The sequence below is a fragment of the Phodopus roborovskii genome, unplaced genomic scaffold, assembly GCF_943737965.1.
Source record: "Phodopus roborovskii unplaced genomic scaffold, PHOROB, whole genome shotgun sequence".
Taxonomy (NCBI): domain Eukaryota; kingdom Metazoa; phylum Chordata; class Mammalia; order Rodentia; family Cricetidae; genus Phodopus; species Phodopus roborovskii.
Window position 1 is genome coordinate 1,592,438 of NW_026126460.1, and position 20,963 is coordinate 1,613,400.

Consider the following 20,963-nt stretch of genomic DNA (forward strand, 5'->3'; position numbering starts at 1 on the left):
ATCCTCAGACCCCTAGATTCTGGCTTGAGACAGGGTCTCACTGTATATATAGTTTAGACTGACATGGAATTGTTAAGGCTGGCCTTAAACTCACTAGCCTCCTGTTTGAGCACCCTGATTGCTGGGATTTACAGATCTGTACCACCAATGACCAGGGCTGAAAGTTTTTCCTAAAAAGGAAGCAGATATAAGAGGTCTTAGCATTTTAGGGGTCCTGTTGCTTTTAGCTATATTTGTAGGATTATATATTAAGTATGGTGAGGGGGAAAGCTACTGAAATTTAAGAATCATGCAAGAAATTCCGAAATCCTCATAGTCATGGTTGCTTATATGGAAATGTCAGAAATGACAAGTGAATAATGACCTTGAAAATGCACCATAACAGAACTGAAAATGGGACAGTCATAGAAAAACTGACCCGTGTTGATAGAACGATTGGCAAATCAGGAATAATTTAAAAACTACAAAGCAGGCTCTTTGACTAATTCCAAGGGTAGCAGTACTATTAATGAGAGTGATGTAATTATACTGTTGATAGCAGTATAAAAAAGCTGAATCTTGAATTTCTCTGTTAAATAATTTGAGTGCAAGACTAACTGTTAACTGTTAAAAATTTTGCAATCATTTCTTATCTTGGAGTTAATTACAGACAAGTATCCAGAAATGATGCAATAAATTAGAATTAAGATGTTTATTGTAGTTAAAACTACTCAAAGGCTTGTGAAGTTATTGACTGGTGTGATTTTCTTCTACATACACTAGGCTTTTATTGACTCAGCTAAATGTTTTCAAATTTCATTGGCTTTGAGGGTTTTCTTAGAAATCAAACTTAAATATAGTTTACAAAATCAAATGGTTTTATGAAGTTTTTTAAGGGTAGAGGAAGTCTCTTATAGCATTTTCTCATATTCTCCTACCCAGAGGCCAGGCACCTCTTTAATGGTTGGAGTTGATTCTGCTGTTGACTGGCATGTCTCCAGGTAACATGTTCGCTTCAGTCAGGCATTGCCTGTTGCAATGAAGGGTGGCTTAGTGTCCTCCCACACTCTGCATGCCTTACCATTTCCTGTACTTTAAGTCAATTATAAGTTTGGTTTGGAAACTTATTCAGTGTAACTTACAATTAATCCATTGTAGGAAACAATTAACTTTTCTGCAATACTTTCTTTTCCAACCTTAATATTTTTCTCAGACATCATCCTTGTTACTTCTTTTCTCCTATATCATCAGCTCTGTGTTTTGGAATGTAGTTGCAAAAGGAAAATTAATTTCTTAAGTCTTTGTGCAGGAATTTATACATTTTTCTCATATAATAGAAATGATTAAGCCTGGTAATAAACATTGGGTTGGTAGTTGACTGATTAGTTTGGCATTTAGATTACATTCTTGTAAGAGTTTGCTAAATGCTTGAATTATTTCATCTCACTTTGTCCAACAATTAGAGGACCCTAGTGGCTCAAAATAACTGTAACAATGGTGGAAATTAATTGGCCAGGAACCTTTCCTACTAGAGAAATATCCTCTGTATGGCCAGCAGCAGCAGAGTCTGGCAGTTAGAAAGAATTGCCCTGCCCTTGTGCTCACTGCCCCACCTCCTGACCTCATGAGGATCATTTTGACTGGCAGTTCTTGTGAATGGCAAGATGGTGTGTAACATTAGGGAAGTATAACAGTGACACCATGGTGAAAAGAAAAAGTGTGGAGGGAGCGTAAAGATGGGAGCCATGGTATAAACGTGGGCAGTAGCAGTTCTAGGATTGAAGGCATCTCTTCCTCATGATGAGTGTTTTTGTGAGGATAGCTATATGCACATGGAATAAAAAAGGGAGTTGGAGCCTTTGCTGAAGAGTAATTAAAATCCTACATTTCAGTAGGTTTAAAGGCATTTCAGGAATTAATGACTGACAGGCATCTCATCCAGTGAGGTTTTACTCATCTCAGGTACACTAGCAAAAGTTGTATGCTAAAGTATGTTTCAGGGTCCCTGTAACAAAAGGGCAGTGTGCAGAAATAAAAGGAGTTGTACAGATATTTAATGAGAAAGTAAGTGTTTGTACATAAGTGTTCAGAATACAAGAAATGTTGGCTTGATGTGCTGTTTATTGGAGTCTTAGTTGGCTGTATTACATAATGGAGTGCCTTAAGTCACGACATACAGATGTTCACAGTCTATTTTTTAAGTTATAGAGAGGCAAACATTGCATTATACTCAAATTTAGTGAACATGTCTGTGCTGTCACATGGATGAATCTTAGTGGAAAGATTAAGAGATTGCCTCAACTGTGCTTATGTATTCATTCATTCAGTTTTTGAGAGTTTTATTGGCATTCTAAATTGTGAACATGGCTTTGGGTCACATGGTGCTGCAGGAGGATTCTGTTTTTCTGCTGAGAATTCATTACTCAGTTCTGTATCCCTGGAATAATTCTGCAATGTCAGGAAGCTGGTGTGTTGGGATGAGTCCTTCCTACTCCTGCTGAAGTTGAGTGAGCCTGATACTCCTTGGCTGTGCCAATTGGTCCTGCTTGTGTCCTTGTAATGTTTTGATAGCATTTGTTTCTAAAAGCCATTACAAAAGGTCTTTTCTCCCTAGTTTTATACTTTGTATAATTATAAGTCAAACAGTAATAGCACATCTATTAATGGTAGTGTTTTATGCTGTCATAGCTAATTGCTTTCCAGAGCAGTTTTGGCTGTATTGTGTCAGTTCCCTTGGTAGGGAAGTGTAGATATTATCTACTTTGTTCTGCTGAGGACAGACAGTGGCAGTGCTAGGGTGAATAAAACAATTTTTGTCTCTCTGTGTGTGCACATACACTCGAACTTTGTGTGTGTAGGCACCTCTGCACAGTACATGTGTAGAAGTCATAGGACAACTTTGCAGAGTTGGTTTTCTCCTTCCATCTTAATGTGGGTTCTGAGAATCAAACGGAGGTTGTCGTTGGGCTTTTGTAGGAGCACTTTCTTCTGTCTTGAAGCCCTTCCAACAGACTTGACCGCTTGGCTGATATTTCCTCTTACACATGTAGACACATTGCCACTTCTCACCTTTTCTGCAGATTTTGTTGTTGACTGATAGAAGGAAACATCTGTGTTTACATGAAGAAATGCAGTAATAAAACCTTACTTGCACACTGTAGATACATTTTAAAAAGGGATTTTCACCTTTACTAAAGGGTGGCATACTTACATAATCCAAGTTGAGCAGTTTAGTGGTTTTTCTTTGAATTTCTACCTCTTTGCCTCTCAAAATAACAATTGAGAATGTCAAAAGGGCTGGCATAAAGAACTTACAATACTTTCTTTCATGTTTATTACATGTGTGTAATAAACAGAGAACTGAGAGGCATTAACTGAATTCTTCAAAAATACACTCCAAAATGCTCTTTGTTCCACCTTTTACTTTTGGAAGATCAGTTAGATGACATAGAGTTTATCCTGAGTTGATTGCCCTTTCTGGGAACTCAGTGTTGGAAATAGAGTTGTTTATTATTTACTGGTGTTTTTTTCTTATGTCACTCATGTCAGCAACTTATTGAATGACTTTGTTTTTTTGGTTATATTATTTATATTTTACTAAATGTTATTGGGAAATTATTTCATTTCCCTTTAAATTAGTCTTTGTGGTGTATTAGATGAGCCATTTTACTAGTGTCCCATCAACATTCTGGTTATGGTATGAAATGTGATTCCGTGGTACAGGCAGGTCAATTCCTCATTCTGGAAGTCTTACCCTAAATGTGTGGTATACCTTCAGTGTTAGATATTTTCCAGAGTACTTGTATCCTTAATTTCCTACCTATTCATTTATTTGTATAGAACACAGGTAAAATATGTATCAGAAGGTTTGTAATGATAGCAATTAGTGTATAAGGTGCTATTATTATTTTACTTGAAAAATTAAAAAAAGGGGTAACCTGACATATAGTAAAAAATTCAATGGGATCACTAAGGAATTTTCCTGTCAACGATCTCAAACTTCCTTACATAAACAATTATGTAAACTGACAAATTATCTTTATTGTGTTTAGCATTGTGTTTTGATTCATGTATGCACTGTAAACTGGTCAGCTAAGATTTACTTTACAGTAAGAACAGCTGGAAATGGGAAGCACTTAGGTGTATCTTGTTCAGGCGATGCTTAGTCTTTCTGTGCCCTTCCAGTGCAGTCTGTGTGCTGCTGCCTGGCTTCATGTCGTGGAAGGACCTGGGTAGCCTTCCTGTTATGGACAGCCATGTGTCCTGTGTATGTAAAACATGGCAACATTCACATACTTTCAGTAGTTTTAACATTTAATTGGCATCAATCTCTTGGCTTTGAAAGTGGCCTGTGGTTATGTAAGACCACTGGGGAGAGTTGACTGGGAGGTGATGTGGAATCAAAGCTATTTTTACAACTGCTGAGTTTTCAACTATTTCAGGAGAAAAAAAGTTATTTTTAAATATTGATCTGTGAAAACTGTTTCCAGTTTTGTTTTGTTTCTTTGTTTTTGTTTTTCTGATTCAAAGTTGAAATCTATATTCTTTGTATAGGCATTAAAAGTTAAGCATAATTGAATGACAACACTTGCAGGTAAGCGTCCATGACTGCGAATAAAATTCAACTGTTTTTATGAAGTGAAAGAACTCATGAGGCCAGCACCCAGGTAATAACAGTTTAGAGTTATCTCATGATGTAGCCGGAGTTTACCACATCTGCATGGCACAAATGTTGGGTTTGGAAATAATTGTGATTGCATAATGATGAAACTGCCTTACTGTAAATTAATCCTCTTAAATAGAAATTATGCAGTGATAGAAAACTTAAACTTTCCACTGTGATGCTGTATGGCAAATCAACAGGGAGACATGAGCACATGTTTACGATGAGAGCTGCTTGTTTATTGTCAGAGTTCATCCTTCCATTTCTTGTGCAGAATTATATACTGGTGTCTGCAAAGCATAGCAGAGGTCTTGCCAATGAGCTTATCTGACATTTCTTGCATTCCTTTTTCCACCCCACAGATGTCCTGTAGGAGTTAAAGAATTCTCAACTTCATGGAATGCTTAGGAAGTTCCATAAATTATAGGTGCACCTGGATGCCCAGCCTCCAGATTAACTGAGGCCTGTGGCTACTTGCAGGTTGGATATAAGAAAAGTTGATGAGTGCAGTGTCTCCTTCCCCTTCTGTTGAGGATGAATGCCTGAAACTGTGTTTTCCTTTCTTTGATTCCCTCTGTCTGAGGTCAAGTCCATCCATGGCAGGTTGATATGTTCCTGAATAACCAGAGCAGAGAGACCCTTAATCCTGCAACAGGAAAGAACTTGCTGGTTCCTAAACTACTGCTTTTTGAGAAGGGGTCTCTGCAGAGCTTCTTAGCTCTAATGGATGCTTCAAACGGGTCTGCTGGATTAGTACTGAAATCACTAACTTTGTAGTTTAATTTCAGAAGCTCTCAAGTTTCAGATTACTCCCGTATCACTTATGTTCTTACATGCCTACTGTTCTCCCTTGAATGTAGTAATTAAGAGACTAGAGATTAGAATCTTTCAGCACATTGAATTCTTTACACAAATGTGAAGAATGGTGATACGTGTAACATAAATCTCATGTATACTACTTATATGTTTTCTGTTTTACAGCAATGTTCATTAGATATTTTCTAATCTATATTTACTACCACTGGTTCCCATTTATTGAGCAGTGAGATAATGCACACTGAAGAAACTTTGTGACATATGTGTATCAGATGAATGGATAACTCAGACCATCAGCTTTCACTAGCATCCCAAAGCCAAAACCTGAGGTCCCTGCAGGAGTGTTAAGGACAGACAATGAGGAGTCTTATTTTGCTTAGTGATTGACTGGAATCATCTCTGGCCTTTCATTTTCAATAGTGTATAAGTAAAATTAATTTGATTTTATCTAGGCTAAACAATTTATCTCTGCATTATTCTCTTGAACATTTCAATGCTTATAAAATAAAGACAAAAACCCTCACAGTTATTAGTAAAAGTAATTAGTCTCTGCATTGGGCTTTACAGGTTATTGATTATTTCCTCAGACTTCTTTCTCGTTTGACCATTAAAATGTCTAGGTGAGGGGAAGAAAACATTTTTGGCCAGGGAGTTTGCTGCTTTGATTAGCATGCCTGCTACCATAGCACACCTCTGCTGCTCATTCCTGTTGTATTTGAAAGGCCAGCATCCAGGACATGTCCCCTCCTTTTTATGGGGTATTTTACTTTCATTGTAAACCTATGACATTTTCTTTAACCTATGATTGGTTATTATCTCGTAGGTGTATATAGTCAGATACCTAGAGCTGTTGACATCCTGATCTTGCTGGTTTTAAGTCATTGTGTGACTTTGCTACTGTGTTTATAACACAGTTCTAACAATGATTTGTTGTCCTGAATCTGAGAGGCTAAAGAAGTCTGAAACCAGGTGTCCACAGACACTGACTCTGAAGATGTTAAGGGAGATACCTTAATTACTGCATTTCCTTTTCCTCCCTTCTGGCAGGTTCTAACTTGTTGGTGTTCTGTTGCTTCTAGCCATATCACTAAATTTAATATTTTTAATAGTAACATTATTAATGAGACTGTATAAGAAATTGAAATGTTTGGATTAAAAATAAAATCTTAGTGTAGCTTTGCAACTAAATAAAATTTGTAAGTTGTAAAAATTCTTAGCCCATGTCACATATAATTCAACATAATATATTCAGATAATTATAACCTTTGATTGACTACAGTATCTAACTAGGGGTATTTGATAATTTTTTGTTATAAATTATTAGACCTCAGACTTTAGCTAGTTTATATCAGACTCAGGAAAGCTGGATTAAAACATTGTTTCACCATAACCCAGAACCCTGACGTAGCAGGTCTGAGCAAGGTGTAATAGCTCCATAACTAGGGTATTTCTAACCCTGAGATGATCTTGATGCTACTGATATATGCTGCTTCTACAATCACCCGCTCGTTAACACTGCACAGGTACAGGGTGTCAGGAAACAGCAACACTTGCATCCCATCAGCCTGAGGAACAGATGTTAACTATCAGATAGCTTCAGTTCCTCCTCTCTCATCTGTTTCTGAAAGAAATCAAATACTATGAAATGTCAAATAGCTTCTCTTACCACTGATTCCCTCTCCCTTCCACACAAGAGAACTGCTCCAAAACACAACCCTTCCTGCTTTATCTGCACATGTGTTAATCCTAAAAATGAAAGGTTTTTTGCTTTGTGTTTTTGTCATGTTTTAAATCACCTGTAAATGACACAGTATATATCTTTCTGTGCCTGTCTACTCATGATAATCATCTTCTCCCAGTCCGTGACTTTGCTGTTTAAAAGAGTTTCATTAACTCTTGAGAATTTCATACCATGTATTTTGATCACATTCACTCCTTTCCCCAGTCCCTCTCAGATCCATCCCTACCTCTGAACTTATGACGTGCTGTTTTGTCTTTTTCTTTTTCAGAGATGCCCTTAGAACACAAATCCTTAATTTTAATGAACTAAACGACACCAGCTTTCCTTCTTTAGTACTTTCTGTCTCCTATCTTGAAGTTCCTAGTTTCTTCAGTAACTTTTGTCGATCTGCACTTCCTAGTAATAGTGATTGGTAGTCACATGTGACTACTGGGCACTTGAAATGTGGTTAGTCTGAATTAAGTTGTGCTATATATCATGTCGATGTAAAATACATTCATCAATTCCAACACATGTTATTAAACAGAATATAAAATACCCAGCTAACAAATTTCAGATGTGAATTAGCTAGAATATAATATGAAACGAGTTTCATGTGTTTATACTCTAGAAATTTCAAAATAACAAATCTGGCTCTCATATTTCTAGATTCTAGAAGTGTGCTGTTGGGTAGAGCTTACTGTAGTGATGATTGTGTTCTGTGTCTGCCCTGTCCAAGACCTTAGCTGCATGTGGAGGAAAATTTCAAATGTGGCTATGATAACCAAGAAACTGAATTTTAAATTCAAATTGCATTTGTTTAGCTTTGAGTACCCACATTCATATTGACTAGCAATTTTGGACACTCCTGTGTGTCTGGAATTTAACCTCCTATTTTAGCTATAGTTGATTTGTGTATGGCATCAGAGATCAACCAGGATGTTTCTTTCTTCTTTGTGCAAATTGATCCAACCGGACAAGGAAAAAATATTCCTTTTGAAGCCTTTTTTTCTTTTTTGTTCCTGTGGCATATTCTTCATTTTTATATTTTTCAATCTCTCTGTCTCTGTTTTTGTCTCTCAGTCCCTCCCTCCCATCTCTCCCACCTCTTCTCTCTTTCTCTCTCTCCCTCCCCCTCCCCCTCTCTGTGTCTACAAATGCTACAATATGTGTGACAGGACAGAGGACAAACTTGCAAGAATGTGGATTCTGGGGATATAACTCAGGTTATTGGGCTTGGCAACAAGCACCTTTATCCATTGAGCCATCTAGTTGGCCCTCCTTGGCCTATTTTTGTACCAAATACCACACTGTCTCTAAGAACTAATAGAATACCTGTTCGTTTTTGTTTTCTCCCTCAAGCTTGTCATGGCCATTCTTGACCTTGTCTGTTTTCACATAAATATTAAATATAGCTCATTGATTTTTACAAAATAACTTCCAGGATTTTGATTGAATTGTATAGGATAAACACTTCATCCATTCATAAACCATCTACTTACTTAAGTCTTCAATTTTGTTCAGTAATGTGTGTCCCTTTTCTATGTAAAGGCCTTAGACATCTTTTGTTAAATTTATTCCTATCTATTTATTTGCTATTACTAAAGGTATTAGTTACTAGTTTCATGCTATAGTTATTGTGGTATGTAGAAATGCATTTGGCCAGATGGTGGCTCATGCCTTTAATCCCAGACTATCAGGAGGCAGAGGCATGCCTGAAATTGAGGCCAGTCAGGACAGCCAAGGCTGTCAAGAGACAAAAACAAAAAATATGTTTGATTTTAAGTTATTATTCTTATGTCAAACAACTGTGGAAAATTACTTATTCTTGGATTTTTATTGTATACACTTCTAAACATTTGTTAGTAATGAGAATTTTTTTCTGATTTTTAAAAACAATTTTTAATGATTTTTAAAAAGATTAGGTGTGCATGTCTCTGTGAGGATGATTATGTGTGTGTTCAGTTACCTGTGGTGGCCAGAAGAAGCAATTACATTTCCCTGGAGCTGAAGTTACATCTGGTTGTTAAGCTGCTTGATACCACAGCTGGGAGCTGACTTGGGTCCTATGTAAGAGCAGTATATATGATCTAACTGTTGAGCCATCTTTCTTTCTAGCCCCCATGCCAATCATCTTCTTTCCATATTGCTGCCCTAACCAGGACCTCAGTTTACAAGAACCAGAAAACTTTATTTCATTCTTATGTTTAATGGACAAGATAGAAAGTGAGCCAACAATAAAAGTATATATAGTCTTTGGTATTTTCAGAGTAGTCAGAGCAGCCCTGTGTCTTAAGAAATTTGTATTAATTACAAGGCTGCTCACTAATACAATTAAATAAAAAAGGGCTATTTTTCATAGAGAGTCCCGAAACAAAGAATGACACAGGAAGGAAATGGGAGAAAATACTAGTTTAATGGGTTGGCAAATGCAAAAGAATTTTATTGTTCAGACTGTCCATAAGTATAAACTAATCATCTGTCTTTTTAAATCCCTTTAGGAAAAATAGAAATGAAGGTACATATACACACGAAATTCTGCCTCATTTGTTTGCTGACATTTGTTTTCCATCATTGCAACCACTGCCATGAAGACCATGACCATGGCCCTGAGGAGCTTCACAGACACCATCGTGGGATGACAGAGGCAGAGTCCAGCAGATTTTCAGTTCAGGATGCTGAAAATGAAAAAAAGTATTATATTGAAAAACTTTTTGACCGTTATGGTGAAAATGGAAGATTATCATTTTTTGGTCTGGAGAAACTTTTAACAAACTTGGGCCTTGGAGAGATCAAAGTCGTTGAGATTAATCATGAGGACCTTGGCCATGATCATGTTTCTCACTTAGACATTCTGGCAGTTCAAGAAGGAAAGCATTTTCATTCCCACAACCACCAGCATTTCCACAATCATTTAAATTCTGAAAACCATACCACGACCAGCATACTATCAAAAAGAAACCACAAATGTGATCCAGAGAAAGAGGCAGCTGAAGTACTCATCAAATCTGATGAGAAACACCTGCATGATCACACTCACCGTTTACATCATCGCCATCGTTCACATCATCACCTGGATCATAACACAACTCGGCGTGTTCACAATGATTCTGTCACTCACAGTGAACATGGGGAGCCTGGTCACGGACCTTCAACAGAGACAAATAAAACACAAGAACAGTCTGAAGTTAAGTCGCTGAAGGTCAGGAGGAAGGAAAAAGGGAAGAGAAAAAAAGAAAACTCTGAAGTTAACACACCAGGTTTCCTCCCCAGCCATGATCACAGTGAACAATATGAGCATAATCGGGTTCACAAACTTGACCGTGTACATAGCCCAGGTCATCCTCATGTACATCTTCCTGAGCGTGATGGTCATGATCTTGGTCATGGACACCAAGATCTTGATCCTAATAATGAAGGTGAACTTCGACATACTAGAAAACGAGAAGCACCACATGTTAAAAAAAGTGCAATTTATTCCACTCCTAGCCACAAAGACCATAATGAAGAAGACCGCCAACATGAAGTAGGTATAAAACGTTGTATACAACAGTGGTTTTATAACCACAACTGGTGTTTACTTGGTAGTTTTCAGGTAGTTGTGAAAGGGTTTAGGTTAGACTAGAGTAGTCATGTGTGTGCCTGAGGAATACCAGATAACAGTTTGCAGTGTTATTCTCAAACTTGGGTTCCTCGAGTCTAAATACTTACATGTTGTTTGAAAATAGATTCTTAGTTCATTTAGTTGTTGGCCTCTTTTCTCTCTCTCTCTTTATGATAAGGCCTATTGTGATGAGTCTTTACTGAGGCCCTCCACAGACCAGTATGAATGTAAACATATGTGATAGGAAATTCCAGGACTACTAGAATGGTCTTGTTTTCTCCTCAGTCTTCATACTTTGGGAGGCTTTTTACTGTTTTTTCTTCTTGGTTTAAGTGTACCTTTTTTTGTTGTTATATGTATACCAATGCTACTTTTTATTCTGATTCCTAACAATTCCATTAAAATTTAGAAAAGTTTGTTGGCTTTATATGTTTATATGAATGGTAAGCAGCACCGTCAGATGAGGGAAGGCAGGTCTATTCTTGTTGAAGTCATCTGAGTAAATTCATTATAGTGCTTTCCTGGCTAAATCAGCAGATATTTGTTTCCAGCAGTTATATTAAAATTTTAATGAGATTTTAAAGTGTACATTTATCATTCTGGATAAGACCTCAGTGCCTTCCCTGGATGATAATATGTTGTATTCTCCTATTTACTGTGTGTATCAGACTCAAGAGCTGTCTGTGCTGTTGTCCTCACAAATCTGATGCCCTGACCCCTGGAATTTTTGAAAATGTTTTGGGTATTGAGTAGGGTAGTACTTTGCAGTTATTACTAAGACCTATTGTGGTTACTTTGTGTGTCATGGTTACTTTGAGGTATTGAAAAGATGAGGTACTTAGGTAGTAGGTCAGTAAAGAAGTATGAAACCAGACTGGTATATAAGAGGAAATGGAAGTCCAGTTCTTTACCCTAATGTAAGACATTACTTTTTACTTTATGATAGATCCAAACCTGTGTATTTGCTTTCTGTTTTGTTTTTAAAGTATCAGTTGATAAATCTTATTTTTTCTTTTTGTACTGAGATTAAACCCAAGACCTTGCAATGAGGAACACCCAGAGTTCCTATCATTTTTCACCTTCTTTGTGTCCCTCAGTGCAAACTGAACTAGAATTTACTAATAGCTTTTGTGTGTGCACATACATGCATATGTATTTTAATGGATTGTAGTTACTTTTTGCTGTTGTGATACTCAAGCTTACTGAGCTAAAATGTGCCCAGGATTCAGTATAACATTCTCCTGGAATTCCTTTGGCAGGGAGAAAAGTGTATGTGTTAAAGAATTTTGTGTCACTGATACTACCACAGTTTGGTAGGGAAGAGCCCTTCTGATTCTATATGGATCTTGGGGAAATGACTGAGTCATTCTTTCATGTGTTGGACTAGAAAAATGACTAGAATCTCTAGAAAGTCTTGAGTAAACTAGTAGAATGTATTCCTATTTTAAATCTTTACATAATTTCCCGTGGAAAGGATGATTCTTATGTATCTGTATCCAGTTATTTTCAAGTGATATTTAGAAGAATATTTTAATTGTATAATCATTTATTTTCTGTATAATGTTCTTAAAAACCTACTTGTACTGAATTTGTTTTATCTGTTTCTTCGCAGTGTTTGAACGTCACCCAGTTGTTAAAACACTTTGGTCTCGGTGCCAATTCTCCCATCTCACCTGATCTATTTACGTACCTTTGCCCTGCATTGCTGTATCAGATTGACAGCAGACTTTGTATTGAGCATTTTGACAAACTTTTAGTTGAAGATTTAAATAAGGATAAAACTCTGGTTCCTGAAGATAAAGCAAATATAGGGGCATCAGGTAAGAGACATTTTTTTTCTTCCTTAAGATATTCTCATAATGTGTCTTAAATTATAGATTAAGGTTAAAATGAAATAGTAAATTGTTGGGTTTAATTTTGTGTCAGACTTTAATGTTAGATATGCATATAAAATATTGGGGGAGAGGTGAGGCTGAGTATATTTTTATATTTACTCTTCTGACCATATAGAGGAATGTTTTGCTGTGGACAGAGAAGAACAAGATTAAAAAGGAAATAGAAATCTTTTTGACGAGCACCTGTAAATAATGGGACCTCTAAATTATTTAATCTTTTGCAAGGGTAGGGCTTCATGAAAAGTAAAGATGATTGGATTTTAAAGAAATAAAATGGGAAGCTAGAGGCCAAACAGTGGTAATGTCTCTTGACATGCCACATAGTTAGCATACCAACTTCCTTCTTCTTCCAGGTTCCAATGGGACCAAACCAATTCTGTTTTCCAACTGCCCCTAGGCTGGTTGGTTGGGTATTTTTTTCCCCATTATATCCAGGTGGCCGGATAGCTCCCCTGTGGCCACAAGCATTCCCTCCTAACATTACACAACTCTACTATGTGATTGTTTGTAATTCTCGGATTTGAAATCCACCATTCTAGAATCTAGAAGTTATTTCCCTTCAATTTTCTCCTTTCCCCTTTTTCTCTTGTATTATGAGAAGTCTAATTGTAGACTGTAGACATTTTCTAACTCTGAGCACTCTATTGTAACCTTTGCTTATATTCATTTTGTTCTTTTTTTTTTTTTTTTTTTTTTTTTTGACTGTTGAAATTAGCTTTATTACCTTCTTGCCTATGTTCTTACCTCTTTACAAGGCATTTCTGGCACTTAAACTAGATTTGTTTTCTAAAATGTGAGTGAGATCCTCCAGCATAGAAGTTGTTCCTTTTAACATTATTAATAATTTAATTTATTTACTTTATAAATACATGTTGCAGGCTTTCTTCTAAATTCATTCATTTACTCCTCCCAGCAGTTTTAGAAGGTAGGCAATGTTATCCCCCCCCCCCCAACATGTCAAGTAGTAGGTAGTTGTGCTAGGATTCAAACTCTGTAATTAAGACATTTTGGTATTTATGTACCAAATGTTTTATAAGCTTTTTATTTCCCACTAAATTTCAGCAATAATCCAGAGAAATTTTGTGATTGATTCTTTAGTTTTAATTTTTCACATGTGGTTTTGTTTTCTTTTAGATAGAAACTGAGGCATAGAGAAGATAAGTAACTTGCTCACAATTTGCAGACTTTAATGAGTGACAGCCCACAAACATTAAGGTTTGATCAAAATTGTGAGCAGCTCATTCCTATACCATTACTTTCTGAATTTAGCTGAATTCTGATTCCCTCTAGGATGTTTGCAATATCTTAAAACTAGTTAATACTTTGCATTACATCTCTGGTACATTTTCTTTTTTCTCATGTATTTTGTACTATGCCCTTTGGTTTTAAGGTTAGACTCTTTAGCTTTGCTTGAGCCTTATGCTTTCTGCACTTACTTTCTACCTTCGAATCCCAACTCCTCACATTTCTCTTTTCTCAACTTAGTAAGCTTAGCAGACAGATGATTATGTTATTTTCTTCCACTCATCTCTATCTTCTGTGTTTCTTTGAAGTTTCAGCTCAAGGCATTAGAACTTCTGTGCTAATTTACACATGTCCCTAATAGTAGAGGTTTGGGGAATCCTTTCCTTTTTTCTTTCTTTCTTTTTGGTTTTTCAAGACAGGGTTTCTCTGTGTAGCCCTGGCTATCCTGGAACTCACTTTGTAGACCAGGCTGGCATTGAACTCACAGAACTTAAAAGACCCACCTGCCACTGCCTCCTGTGTACTGGGATTAAAGGTGTGAAATTTAGATAAATGTATTTTTGTTGGGCCTCAGTTACTTAAAGGCAGTGACTAGAACTCTCCTCTCTACACATAGGAAATAGAGCTTTGGATATGAAACAAACATTCATGTTGATTCAATGAATAAATTGCTTAATATTAGCCTAGAAGCTCTCTGTTATATTCCAGGAAAATGTTTATTAAACATTCACCTTGGAAGTTAATTAACTATGTAGAGGGAATAGTAAAAACTGGAATTTCTGTAAACCACTTAACCATACCAAAATCATAGACGTATTACTTTGATTTTAAAAATAATAAACACAGTTTGGGTTGAAGTACCCAAGATGTTTTGACCTAGGGCACAGTAATTACAGTTTCTTAAAATGGTATTTATGGATATGGATAAAGACAGAATTCTAGCATGGTAAAGGACAGAACTGTTTAAATTTTATTACGTCGTGATGAAGTAGACATATTTAGGAACATGTGATTCATTTATAAGAATTTTATTGGGGATACAGATAGTTCTTAACATCCTGGAACACTGCAAATAAAAGGAAATGGTGTCTTATCAAGTAAAGTCAGTCTTCTCAGTTCCTGTTTTTCTATTCCTGCTTTCCCCTCCCCCCGTGGGAAAATAACCTTTGAATAGATAAATTAAGTATAATAGGCTACAACTATTGAGACCTTACTGTGTATTAAGTTGAACACTTATCAGAGAAATTGTATTCATTCACTCCTCATTCTTGAGTTGTGGTTCACTGTTATCCAGGTTGGCCTCTCATGAACTGTGACCATTGGTTTGTGCTACTGTTCCTAACTCTGATCTATTAAAGCCTTAAGGTTGGCACATTCTTGTATTTTAGTTTGGTGAGGTTTAGAGGAGGGCTTTGCTCAAGCTTGCATAGCTGCCAGGTTTGAAGTGTGAACTCTAGATCTCCATGTGATGTTTATAGTCCTGTCCACTATGGTTCCTGTTTCTTATGGAAGTGGATCTTAAATGCTTTACTGGATGTAAATGAGAGCAAAGTGAAGAGATAGATTCAGCTGTGTTTAAGAGCATTGTAACTGATTTGTAGACCCAAGAAGGGTTGTAGAGGGGGTTGTTATAACTGTGGTTCTAGGTGTTGAGAAATATCTTAAAAACCAAATATGTTCACACGTCCTATAACTTAAAAGGCAGACACAGCCTGGCCGCCACCATAAGTACATCTTTAAGAAATAAAGGAAAGATAAACCCTCCTGGTAGGAGGAGTAGTAACAAAGTGAGTTCACAACTGAATTTGAATGTCCATTGTGAAGGAGATATAACTTGTCCTCTTTCTGGACTTCATGCATGCTGTTCTTTGTAGATGAAAGACCACATCCCTCTCACTGCCACAAAAAGGGAATTAGAGATTAAGCTTAATTGAAAATATATACTTTTTATTGTAGGGAAAAATGGAAACTAACAAGATTGTTTCATTTAAAGTTAAACCCAATAGGTTTGAAGGATTCTTAAAAAAAAAAAATAATTCCAGTTTTGTTTTCATGCCAGTGGTGAATTAGGGCTTTTAATTAGTGTTGTCTATGTTGTAGTACTGCCATAATCCATATATTGAAATAAAGCTGTTGACAGGTATGCAACTAGTAACACTGTAAGTTACAGCTTATTCAATTTGAAAGCCTTAGAGGAAATTTGCTTGTTTTGAAAACAAATATGCTGCAAATAGTGAATATTGATTAGTTGTTTGCAGGTGGTTTTTAGCATTGTCAGAAATACAGCTTGAATTAATTATGTCCTGATAGATGTTAATAATTGTTAGAGAGAATGTCCTGCTAGTAATTATTTTTAATGACTGTTGCACCATTAAGAAAGGTTAACTTGTTTTATATAAATCTCCCATAGTGACTCAACTACTACCTCATTAACTTTGTTCAAAGACTGCTGTAAACCAAATACCCTGAATAGTGTGCATGCTAGAAATCGTTTGTTTCACAAGATTGGCTTATTTAGTCATAGAGTTGACCCTAGCTTAATTACCAGGAGGGGCTGTGAAGAGGCTGCTAAGCATTTTCTGCCAATTAAAATGCTGAAACAGTGTAGAAAACTGCCATCTTGCAGATGCTTTGCACCGAGTTAATTAGAAAGTTTCCACAGATGAACGCTTCTTTTTAAAAGAATGCATTTTCTCTCTTGGTAATGAGAAAAGGACTTGGTGAATAACTAAGCTTGAAGACCTTTAGCGTTTCAAGCAACCTAATTTGCGGAAGAAGTGAAGCTTGCTGCAGACACTTAGCTCTTTTTATTACATATGGTATCTTGGGTACAAATAAAGAAAACATTAGCTAGTTGTATTTAGTAGTTTACATATTGCTTGCTAGTTACCGGTTTTCTAAAAGATACCTTTCCAGCTGTGTTTTACACCAAATAAATTGTGATTAGAAAAGCACAACTATTTGGTTAGAAATTGAAAAAAAAAAAATTGCATTGCTTTTTACCCCCTGGTGTATATAGAAAATTAAGAGCTTATGTAAGGTAAAAACCACTGAGTAATCTGGAAAGTTATTTCTAAATACACATTATTCAAAAGAGTCTCACACTTCTGGGTCAAAAGAATTGTAATTTTTCATGAGAAGAATTAGTAACTTGCTAGAGAAATGAATGTACATATTCATAGGTGTAGAAAACTTAGATTATTTTTGGAAAAACTAAAAGTAAATAATTAAAAGAGGAAGTTTACTAGTGCTAATGGAACAGTTGTCATGTAATACTTGTCATCTATAGAAGATGTCTGGAAGTTTCTGATTTTTTTTTTCTTCTTACTTTCTGGCATAATTTAGTTTGTTTTCTGTGAAGCCTCGTTTAGTAAGTAAAGGACAGGAATTCTCTGACAGTACCACACTTTTATGAAGGAAGCAGTGTAGTGCGTGAGAGTTACAGGACTGGGTTAGGTGTCCTGTTACCATCCCATCACTAACTAGTTATGGCTAGCCTTGCCCATCTCCTGGGGTTATAGTGCTTCTGAAGCAAGTTCCTAGCTCCCATGTTTAGTTTTGACTTTTTAAAGTAGCTAATTTTGTGTTAGACATTTTACAATATTTTTTAAGTTAAACCAAAAAATTGGGAATTTTTTCTTCCATTTTTAGTGTTAAAATAAAACATAACAGTTTGATCTTAATTACTATTAAGTGTACAGTTCACTGGTATTAAATAGACTCCTAACAATATAGCTATAACTATCTTTGTAAATCTTCATCTGGCAAAACTGATGCCTTAATTTTCATTAAGCAGTAGCTTTTCCTTCATCTCGACTTTCAGCCTCTAGAAATACTGTCTGTATTTCACTAAATTCTATGAGATCAGCATTATGACCCAATAGCAAAGCCAGACAAAGCCAGTATAGACAAGTTAGAACTCAGTGTTCCTTATAAATACACATGAAAGTCTCAACAATTTACCAAAGACTGACCTTTAAAGTTTCTGATGAGAATTCTGCTGATTATCCTACTGAGGAGCCCTTGTGTATGATGGATGAGTTGTTTCCCTTGTAATTTTAAAGTTCCCTCTTTGTTTTCAGGAGTATGTGTATTGGGCCTTTGTGTGGATTTCTCCAAGTCTATCTTAAAGTTCAACAAGTTTCTTTCTTTTATATTCATGCCTTTTGTCAAATTTGTGACATTTTAGCCATGCTTCTTCACATCCTCATGCTGTTTCTTCCTCATTCCAGAACTCCAGTATACATGTCAGTTATGATGATGGTAGCCCAACAGTCCCTTTGAGCTTCTGCTTGCTCTGTCCTTCTGTTTTCTTTCTGTTCCTTCAACTCAGTTACCATTGTCCTTTGTTTCCAGGATATTTATATATTGTTTTCTTGATTGCCTACACATAAACCCTGTAGCTTTTTTTTTTTTTTTTTTTTTCCCCCCGCTGTTTTGAGCATCCTTAAGATGACTGTTTTAAAGAAGATGTGCTGTCAGATTTTTCTTCCCTAGGGCGATTTCTGTTAGTTTGTGTGTGTCTCCTCCTAGCCCCTTTGCCCCTTATTTTTCTGTTGGTTTGTATGTTCTGAATTCTTGTAAATTCAGTGATGTGACAGTATAACACAGTGATGTGATAACTCTGGAAGGTAGATTACTCAACTTCTCCAGGTTGCTATGTTCATTATTAGTGTTTTGTTCTGAATTTGCTATGTGGTAGCTCTGTGCCCCAAATCAACATTTGGGTTTCTTCAGGCTCTTTCTGAACTGTGTTCCTCCATGGGCATGCTGGGACACACTCTGGTTTCTATACATGCATTTGTTGTGAATGTCTTAGTGTTTCATGTCTGTCTTCTGAAAGGAGAAGAAAAAAAATGCAGAAAATAAAAAGGTGAAGGCTCCCAAGTCCCCAAGGAGCATTGAGGCACAATGTAGAAGTGCAACAGTGGCCATGTGACTTTCTGTCTCAATTCCGTGATTACAGACAGTGGTTACAGATCTCCAGTATTGGGGGTCCTGTTTTGCCCACCTCTTGTGTGTTTTGTGTATATTATTTTGGTATACCATGTCATCCTTCTGAACAACCGGGAGTGGTAGATGAGTGGCTACCATGGTTCTGAGAGTTGACATCGATCAACGCAACCCCATTGTGTCACCAAGTCTTCCCTCTGAAGTTACAGGCATTTTGAAGGCAATAGAGCTTAGCATTAGATCAGGCAGAATGGGCCAGTGTCGTGAGAGCTTTATGATTCCTACTGTACAGTCTTCCTAAAATGTCCTTTTAATATGTTTTAACTGTATACTTCATTTTTGCATTATTATGTCAACCACTCTTCTAACCATTAAGCATTTTCACCCCTTCCAGCCCATAATAAGACCAAATTTACTCTCTTTATTCAAATTTTAACTATTCTAGATAATTCATATACATATTATTAGGCAATGTGTGTTTTCTTACCTGTTTGGTTTATTTTACTTACAAGTTTTTAGGTTAGGCTTCATTCATTTTAATGGAACAATGTTCCATTAGGTGTGTCCATCTGTTGGTAATCATTTGGGCCACAACATGACAGATACATAAGCCCAGCAGTTTGCCTTTCCACCTGATTCCTGGTTTATATGGCTTGTGTGTATTTAGCCTTTTGAGGAACTGCCAAACAATTCTCAAACTGGTTACATTATTTTCAAACTGGTTTACTTATTTTCCATTACTGTTCAGAAATTCTAATTTCTCCATACCCTTGCCAACAGCTGTTTTTATTGCCATCTCTGCCAATCAAAGACAAGGCTTATATGAAAGAGTTAAGCTGTGATGTTGTCCCATCAATGAGTTACCCAATTGAAACTTGTTTTTACTCTTTAGTTGGTGATGAATTTTAAAAGACTTTGTTAGTTGGATATGGTGGCACAAACCTTTAATCTCAGCTCTCAAGAGGCAGAGGCAGGTAGGTCTTTATATTGACCAGGCTGGCCTGGAACTCTAAAAGAGTCCCAGGCCAGCTAAGTCTTCATAGTGAAACCCTGTTTCAGAAATAAACAAAAATAGTCTTTTGAACATAACCCTTTAAAATATTTTATAATAAGCATACTGTATATTTTCTTAATTTATGAAATAGAAACTTTTTAAAAGGTACATTTTAAAGGCACATATAGATTAGTTTTATTTATCAAAACCATTTTGTTTTGAATTTCCAGTTGGTGATTAATGATCAAATACTTGAAAAATAAACAAGGAACCACTAAAACCTTTGAATCTTTCTTAATGTCCTTTTATCTGAATTTTGTATTAGTATGTAAGTCATTTGAAGGAACAGTTTTCAGCATAGTCCTTTTCTTTAACCAGATTAAGGGGTATTGCTGACTGTAGTCTAAGTATATATCATGCCCTCTAAGTGGGAGAGTAAGTACCCTTTATATTGGGAAGTCATGACCCTGGATTGAATTATAGAAGACCATTTTTCTCTGTGAGATTATAGTATTTTTGAGTTTCAGATGTCAAATTTCCAATTACTGAAGACTTTCTAATTACAACTGATTTTTCTCTTTCCTGTTCTCTTAGACCACAGATTTTCTTTCTGGAGAGGAAGATACATAAGTATCATATGTAGTTGGATTTTCTTTGGGCCCTCAACCACCTCCTAAATAAAGACAGAGATACATTATTAATTTTGAATATTTGACCGTAGCATAGGTCCACTAGCATTTTTAACTTAATTTACCCTGTTTCTATTCGTTTATGTTCTGCCCTCAGGGTTTTTACCTTTGTTTCATTCGGTATGTCCTACTTTCTTGCTGGCTGGCCCCTAGTGTCTCCTTGGCATCTTCTTTTCTTTGTTTTCTAGTCTAAATTCCTTCTCCTACTTATTCCCTCCTTCCCACCCCCCCACTCCATATACCATCTATCCCTCCTCCCTTGCTGTTGGCCAGTCAGGTGCCAAGGTAAAAACAGCAACACATCTTTACATATGGAACACATCTTTACATAGTTAAATATTCCACAACACCATAGCTATCACACATGAACTCACACAACTCCTCAGATGTACATGATTAGTTTTA

At 36.3% G+C, this 20,963-nt stretch overlaps 1 protein-coding gene across 7 annotated transcripts in view; it reads left to right on the forward strand.

The window, feature by feature from the left end:
- Positions 1–20,963, forward strand: part of Slc39a10 (solute carrier family 39 member 10) — an 85,537-nt gene that overhangs the window by 42,106 nt on the left and 22,468 nt on the right. For 5 of the 7 annotated variants that reach the window (XM_051190192.1, XM_051190197.1, XM_051190198.1 and 2 more), the window contains exons 2-3: positions 9,680–10,704; positions 12,395–12,602. In XM_051190192.1, the coding sequence (XP_051046149.1) occupies positions 9,680–10,704; positions 12,395–12,602 (1,233 nt within the window). Of the gene's footprint in view, positions 1–4,977; positions 5,123–9,143; positions 9,249–9,679; positions 10,705–12,394; positions 12,603–20,963 lie in introns of those variants that run through there. The other 2 variants (XM_051190194.1, XM_051190195.1) reach the window with 2 other exon arrangements.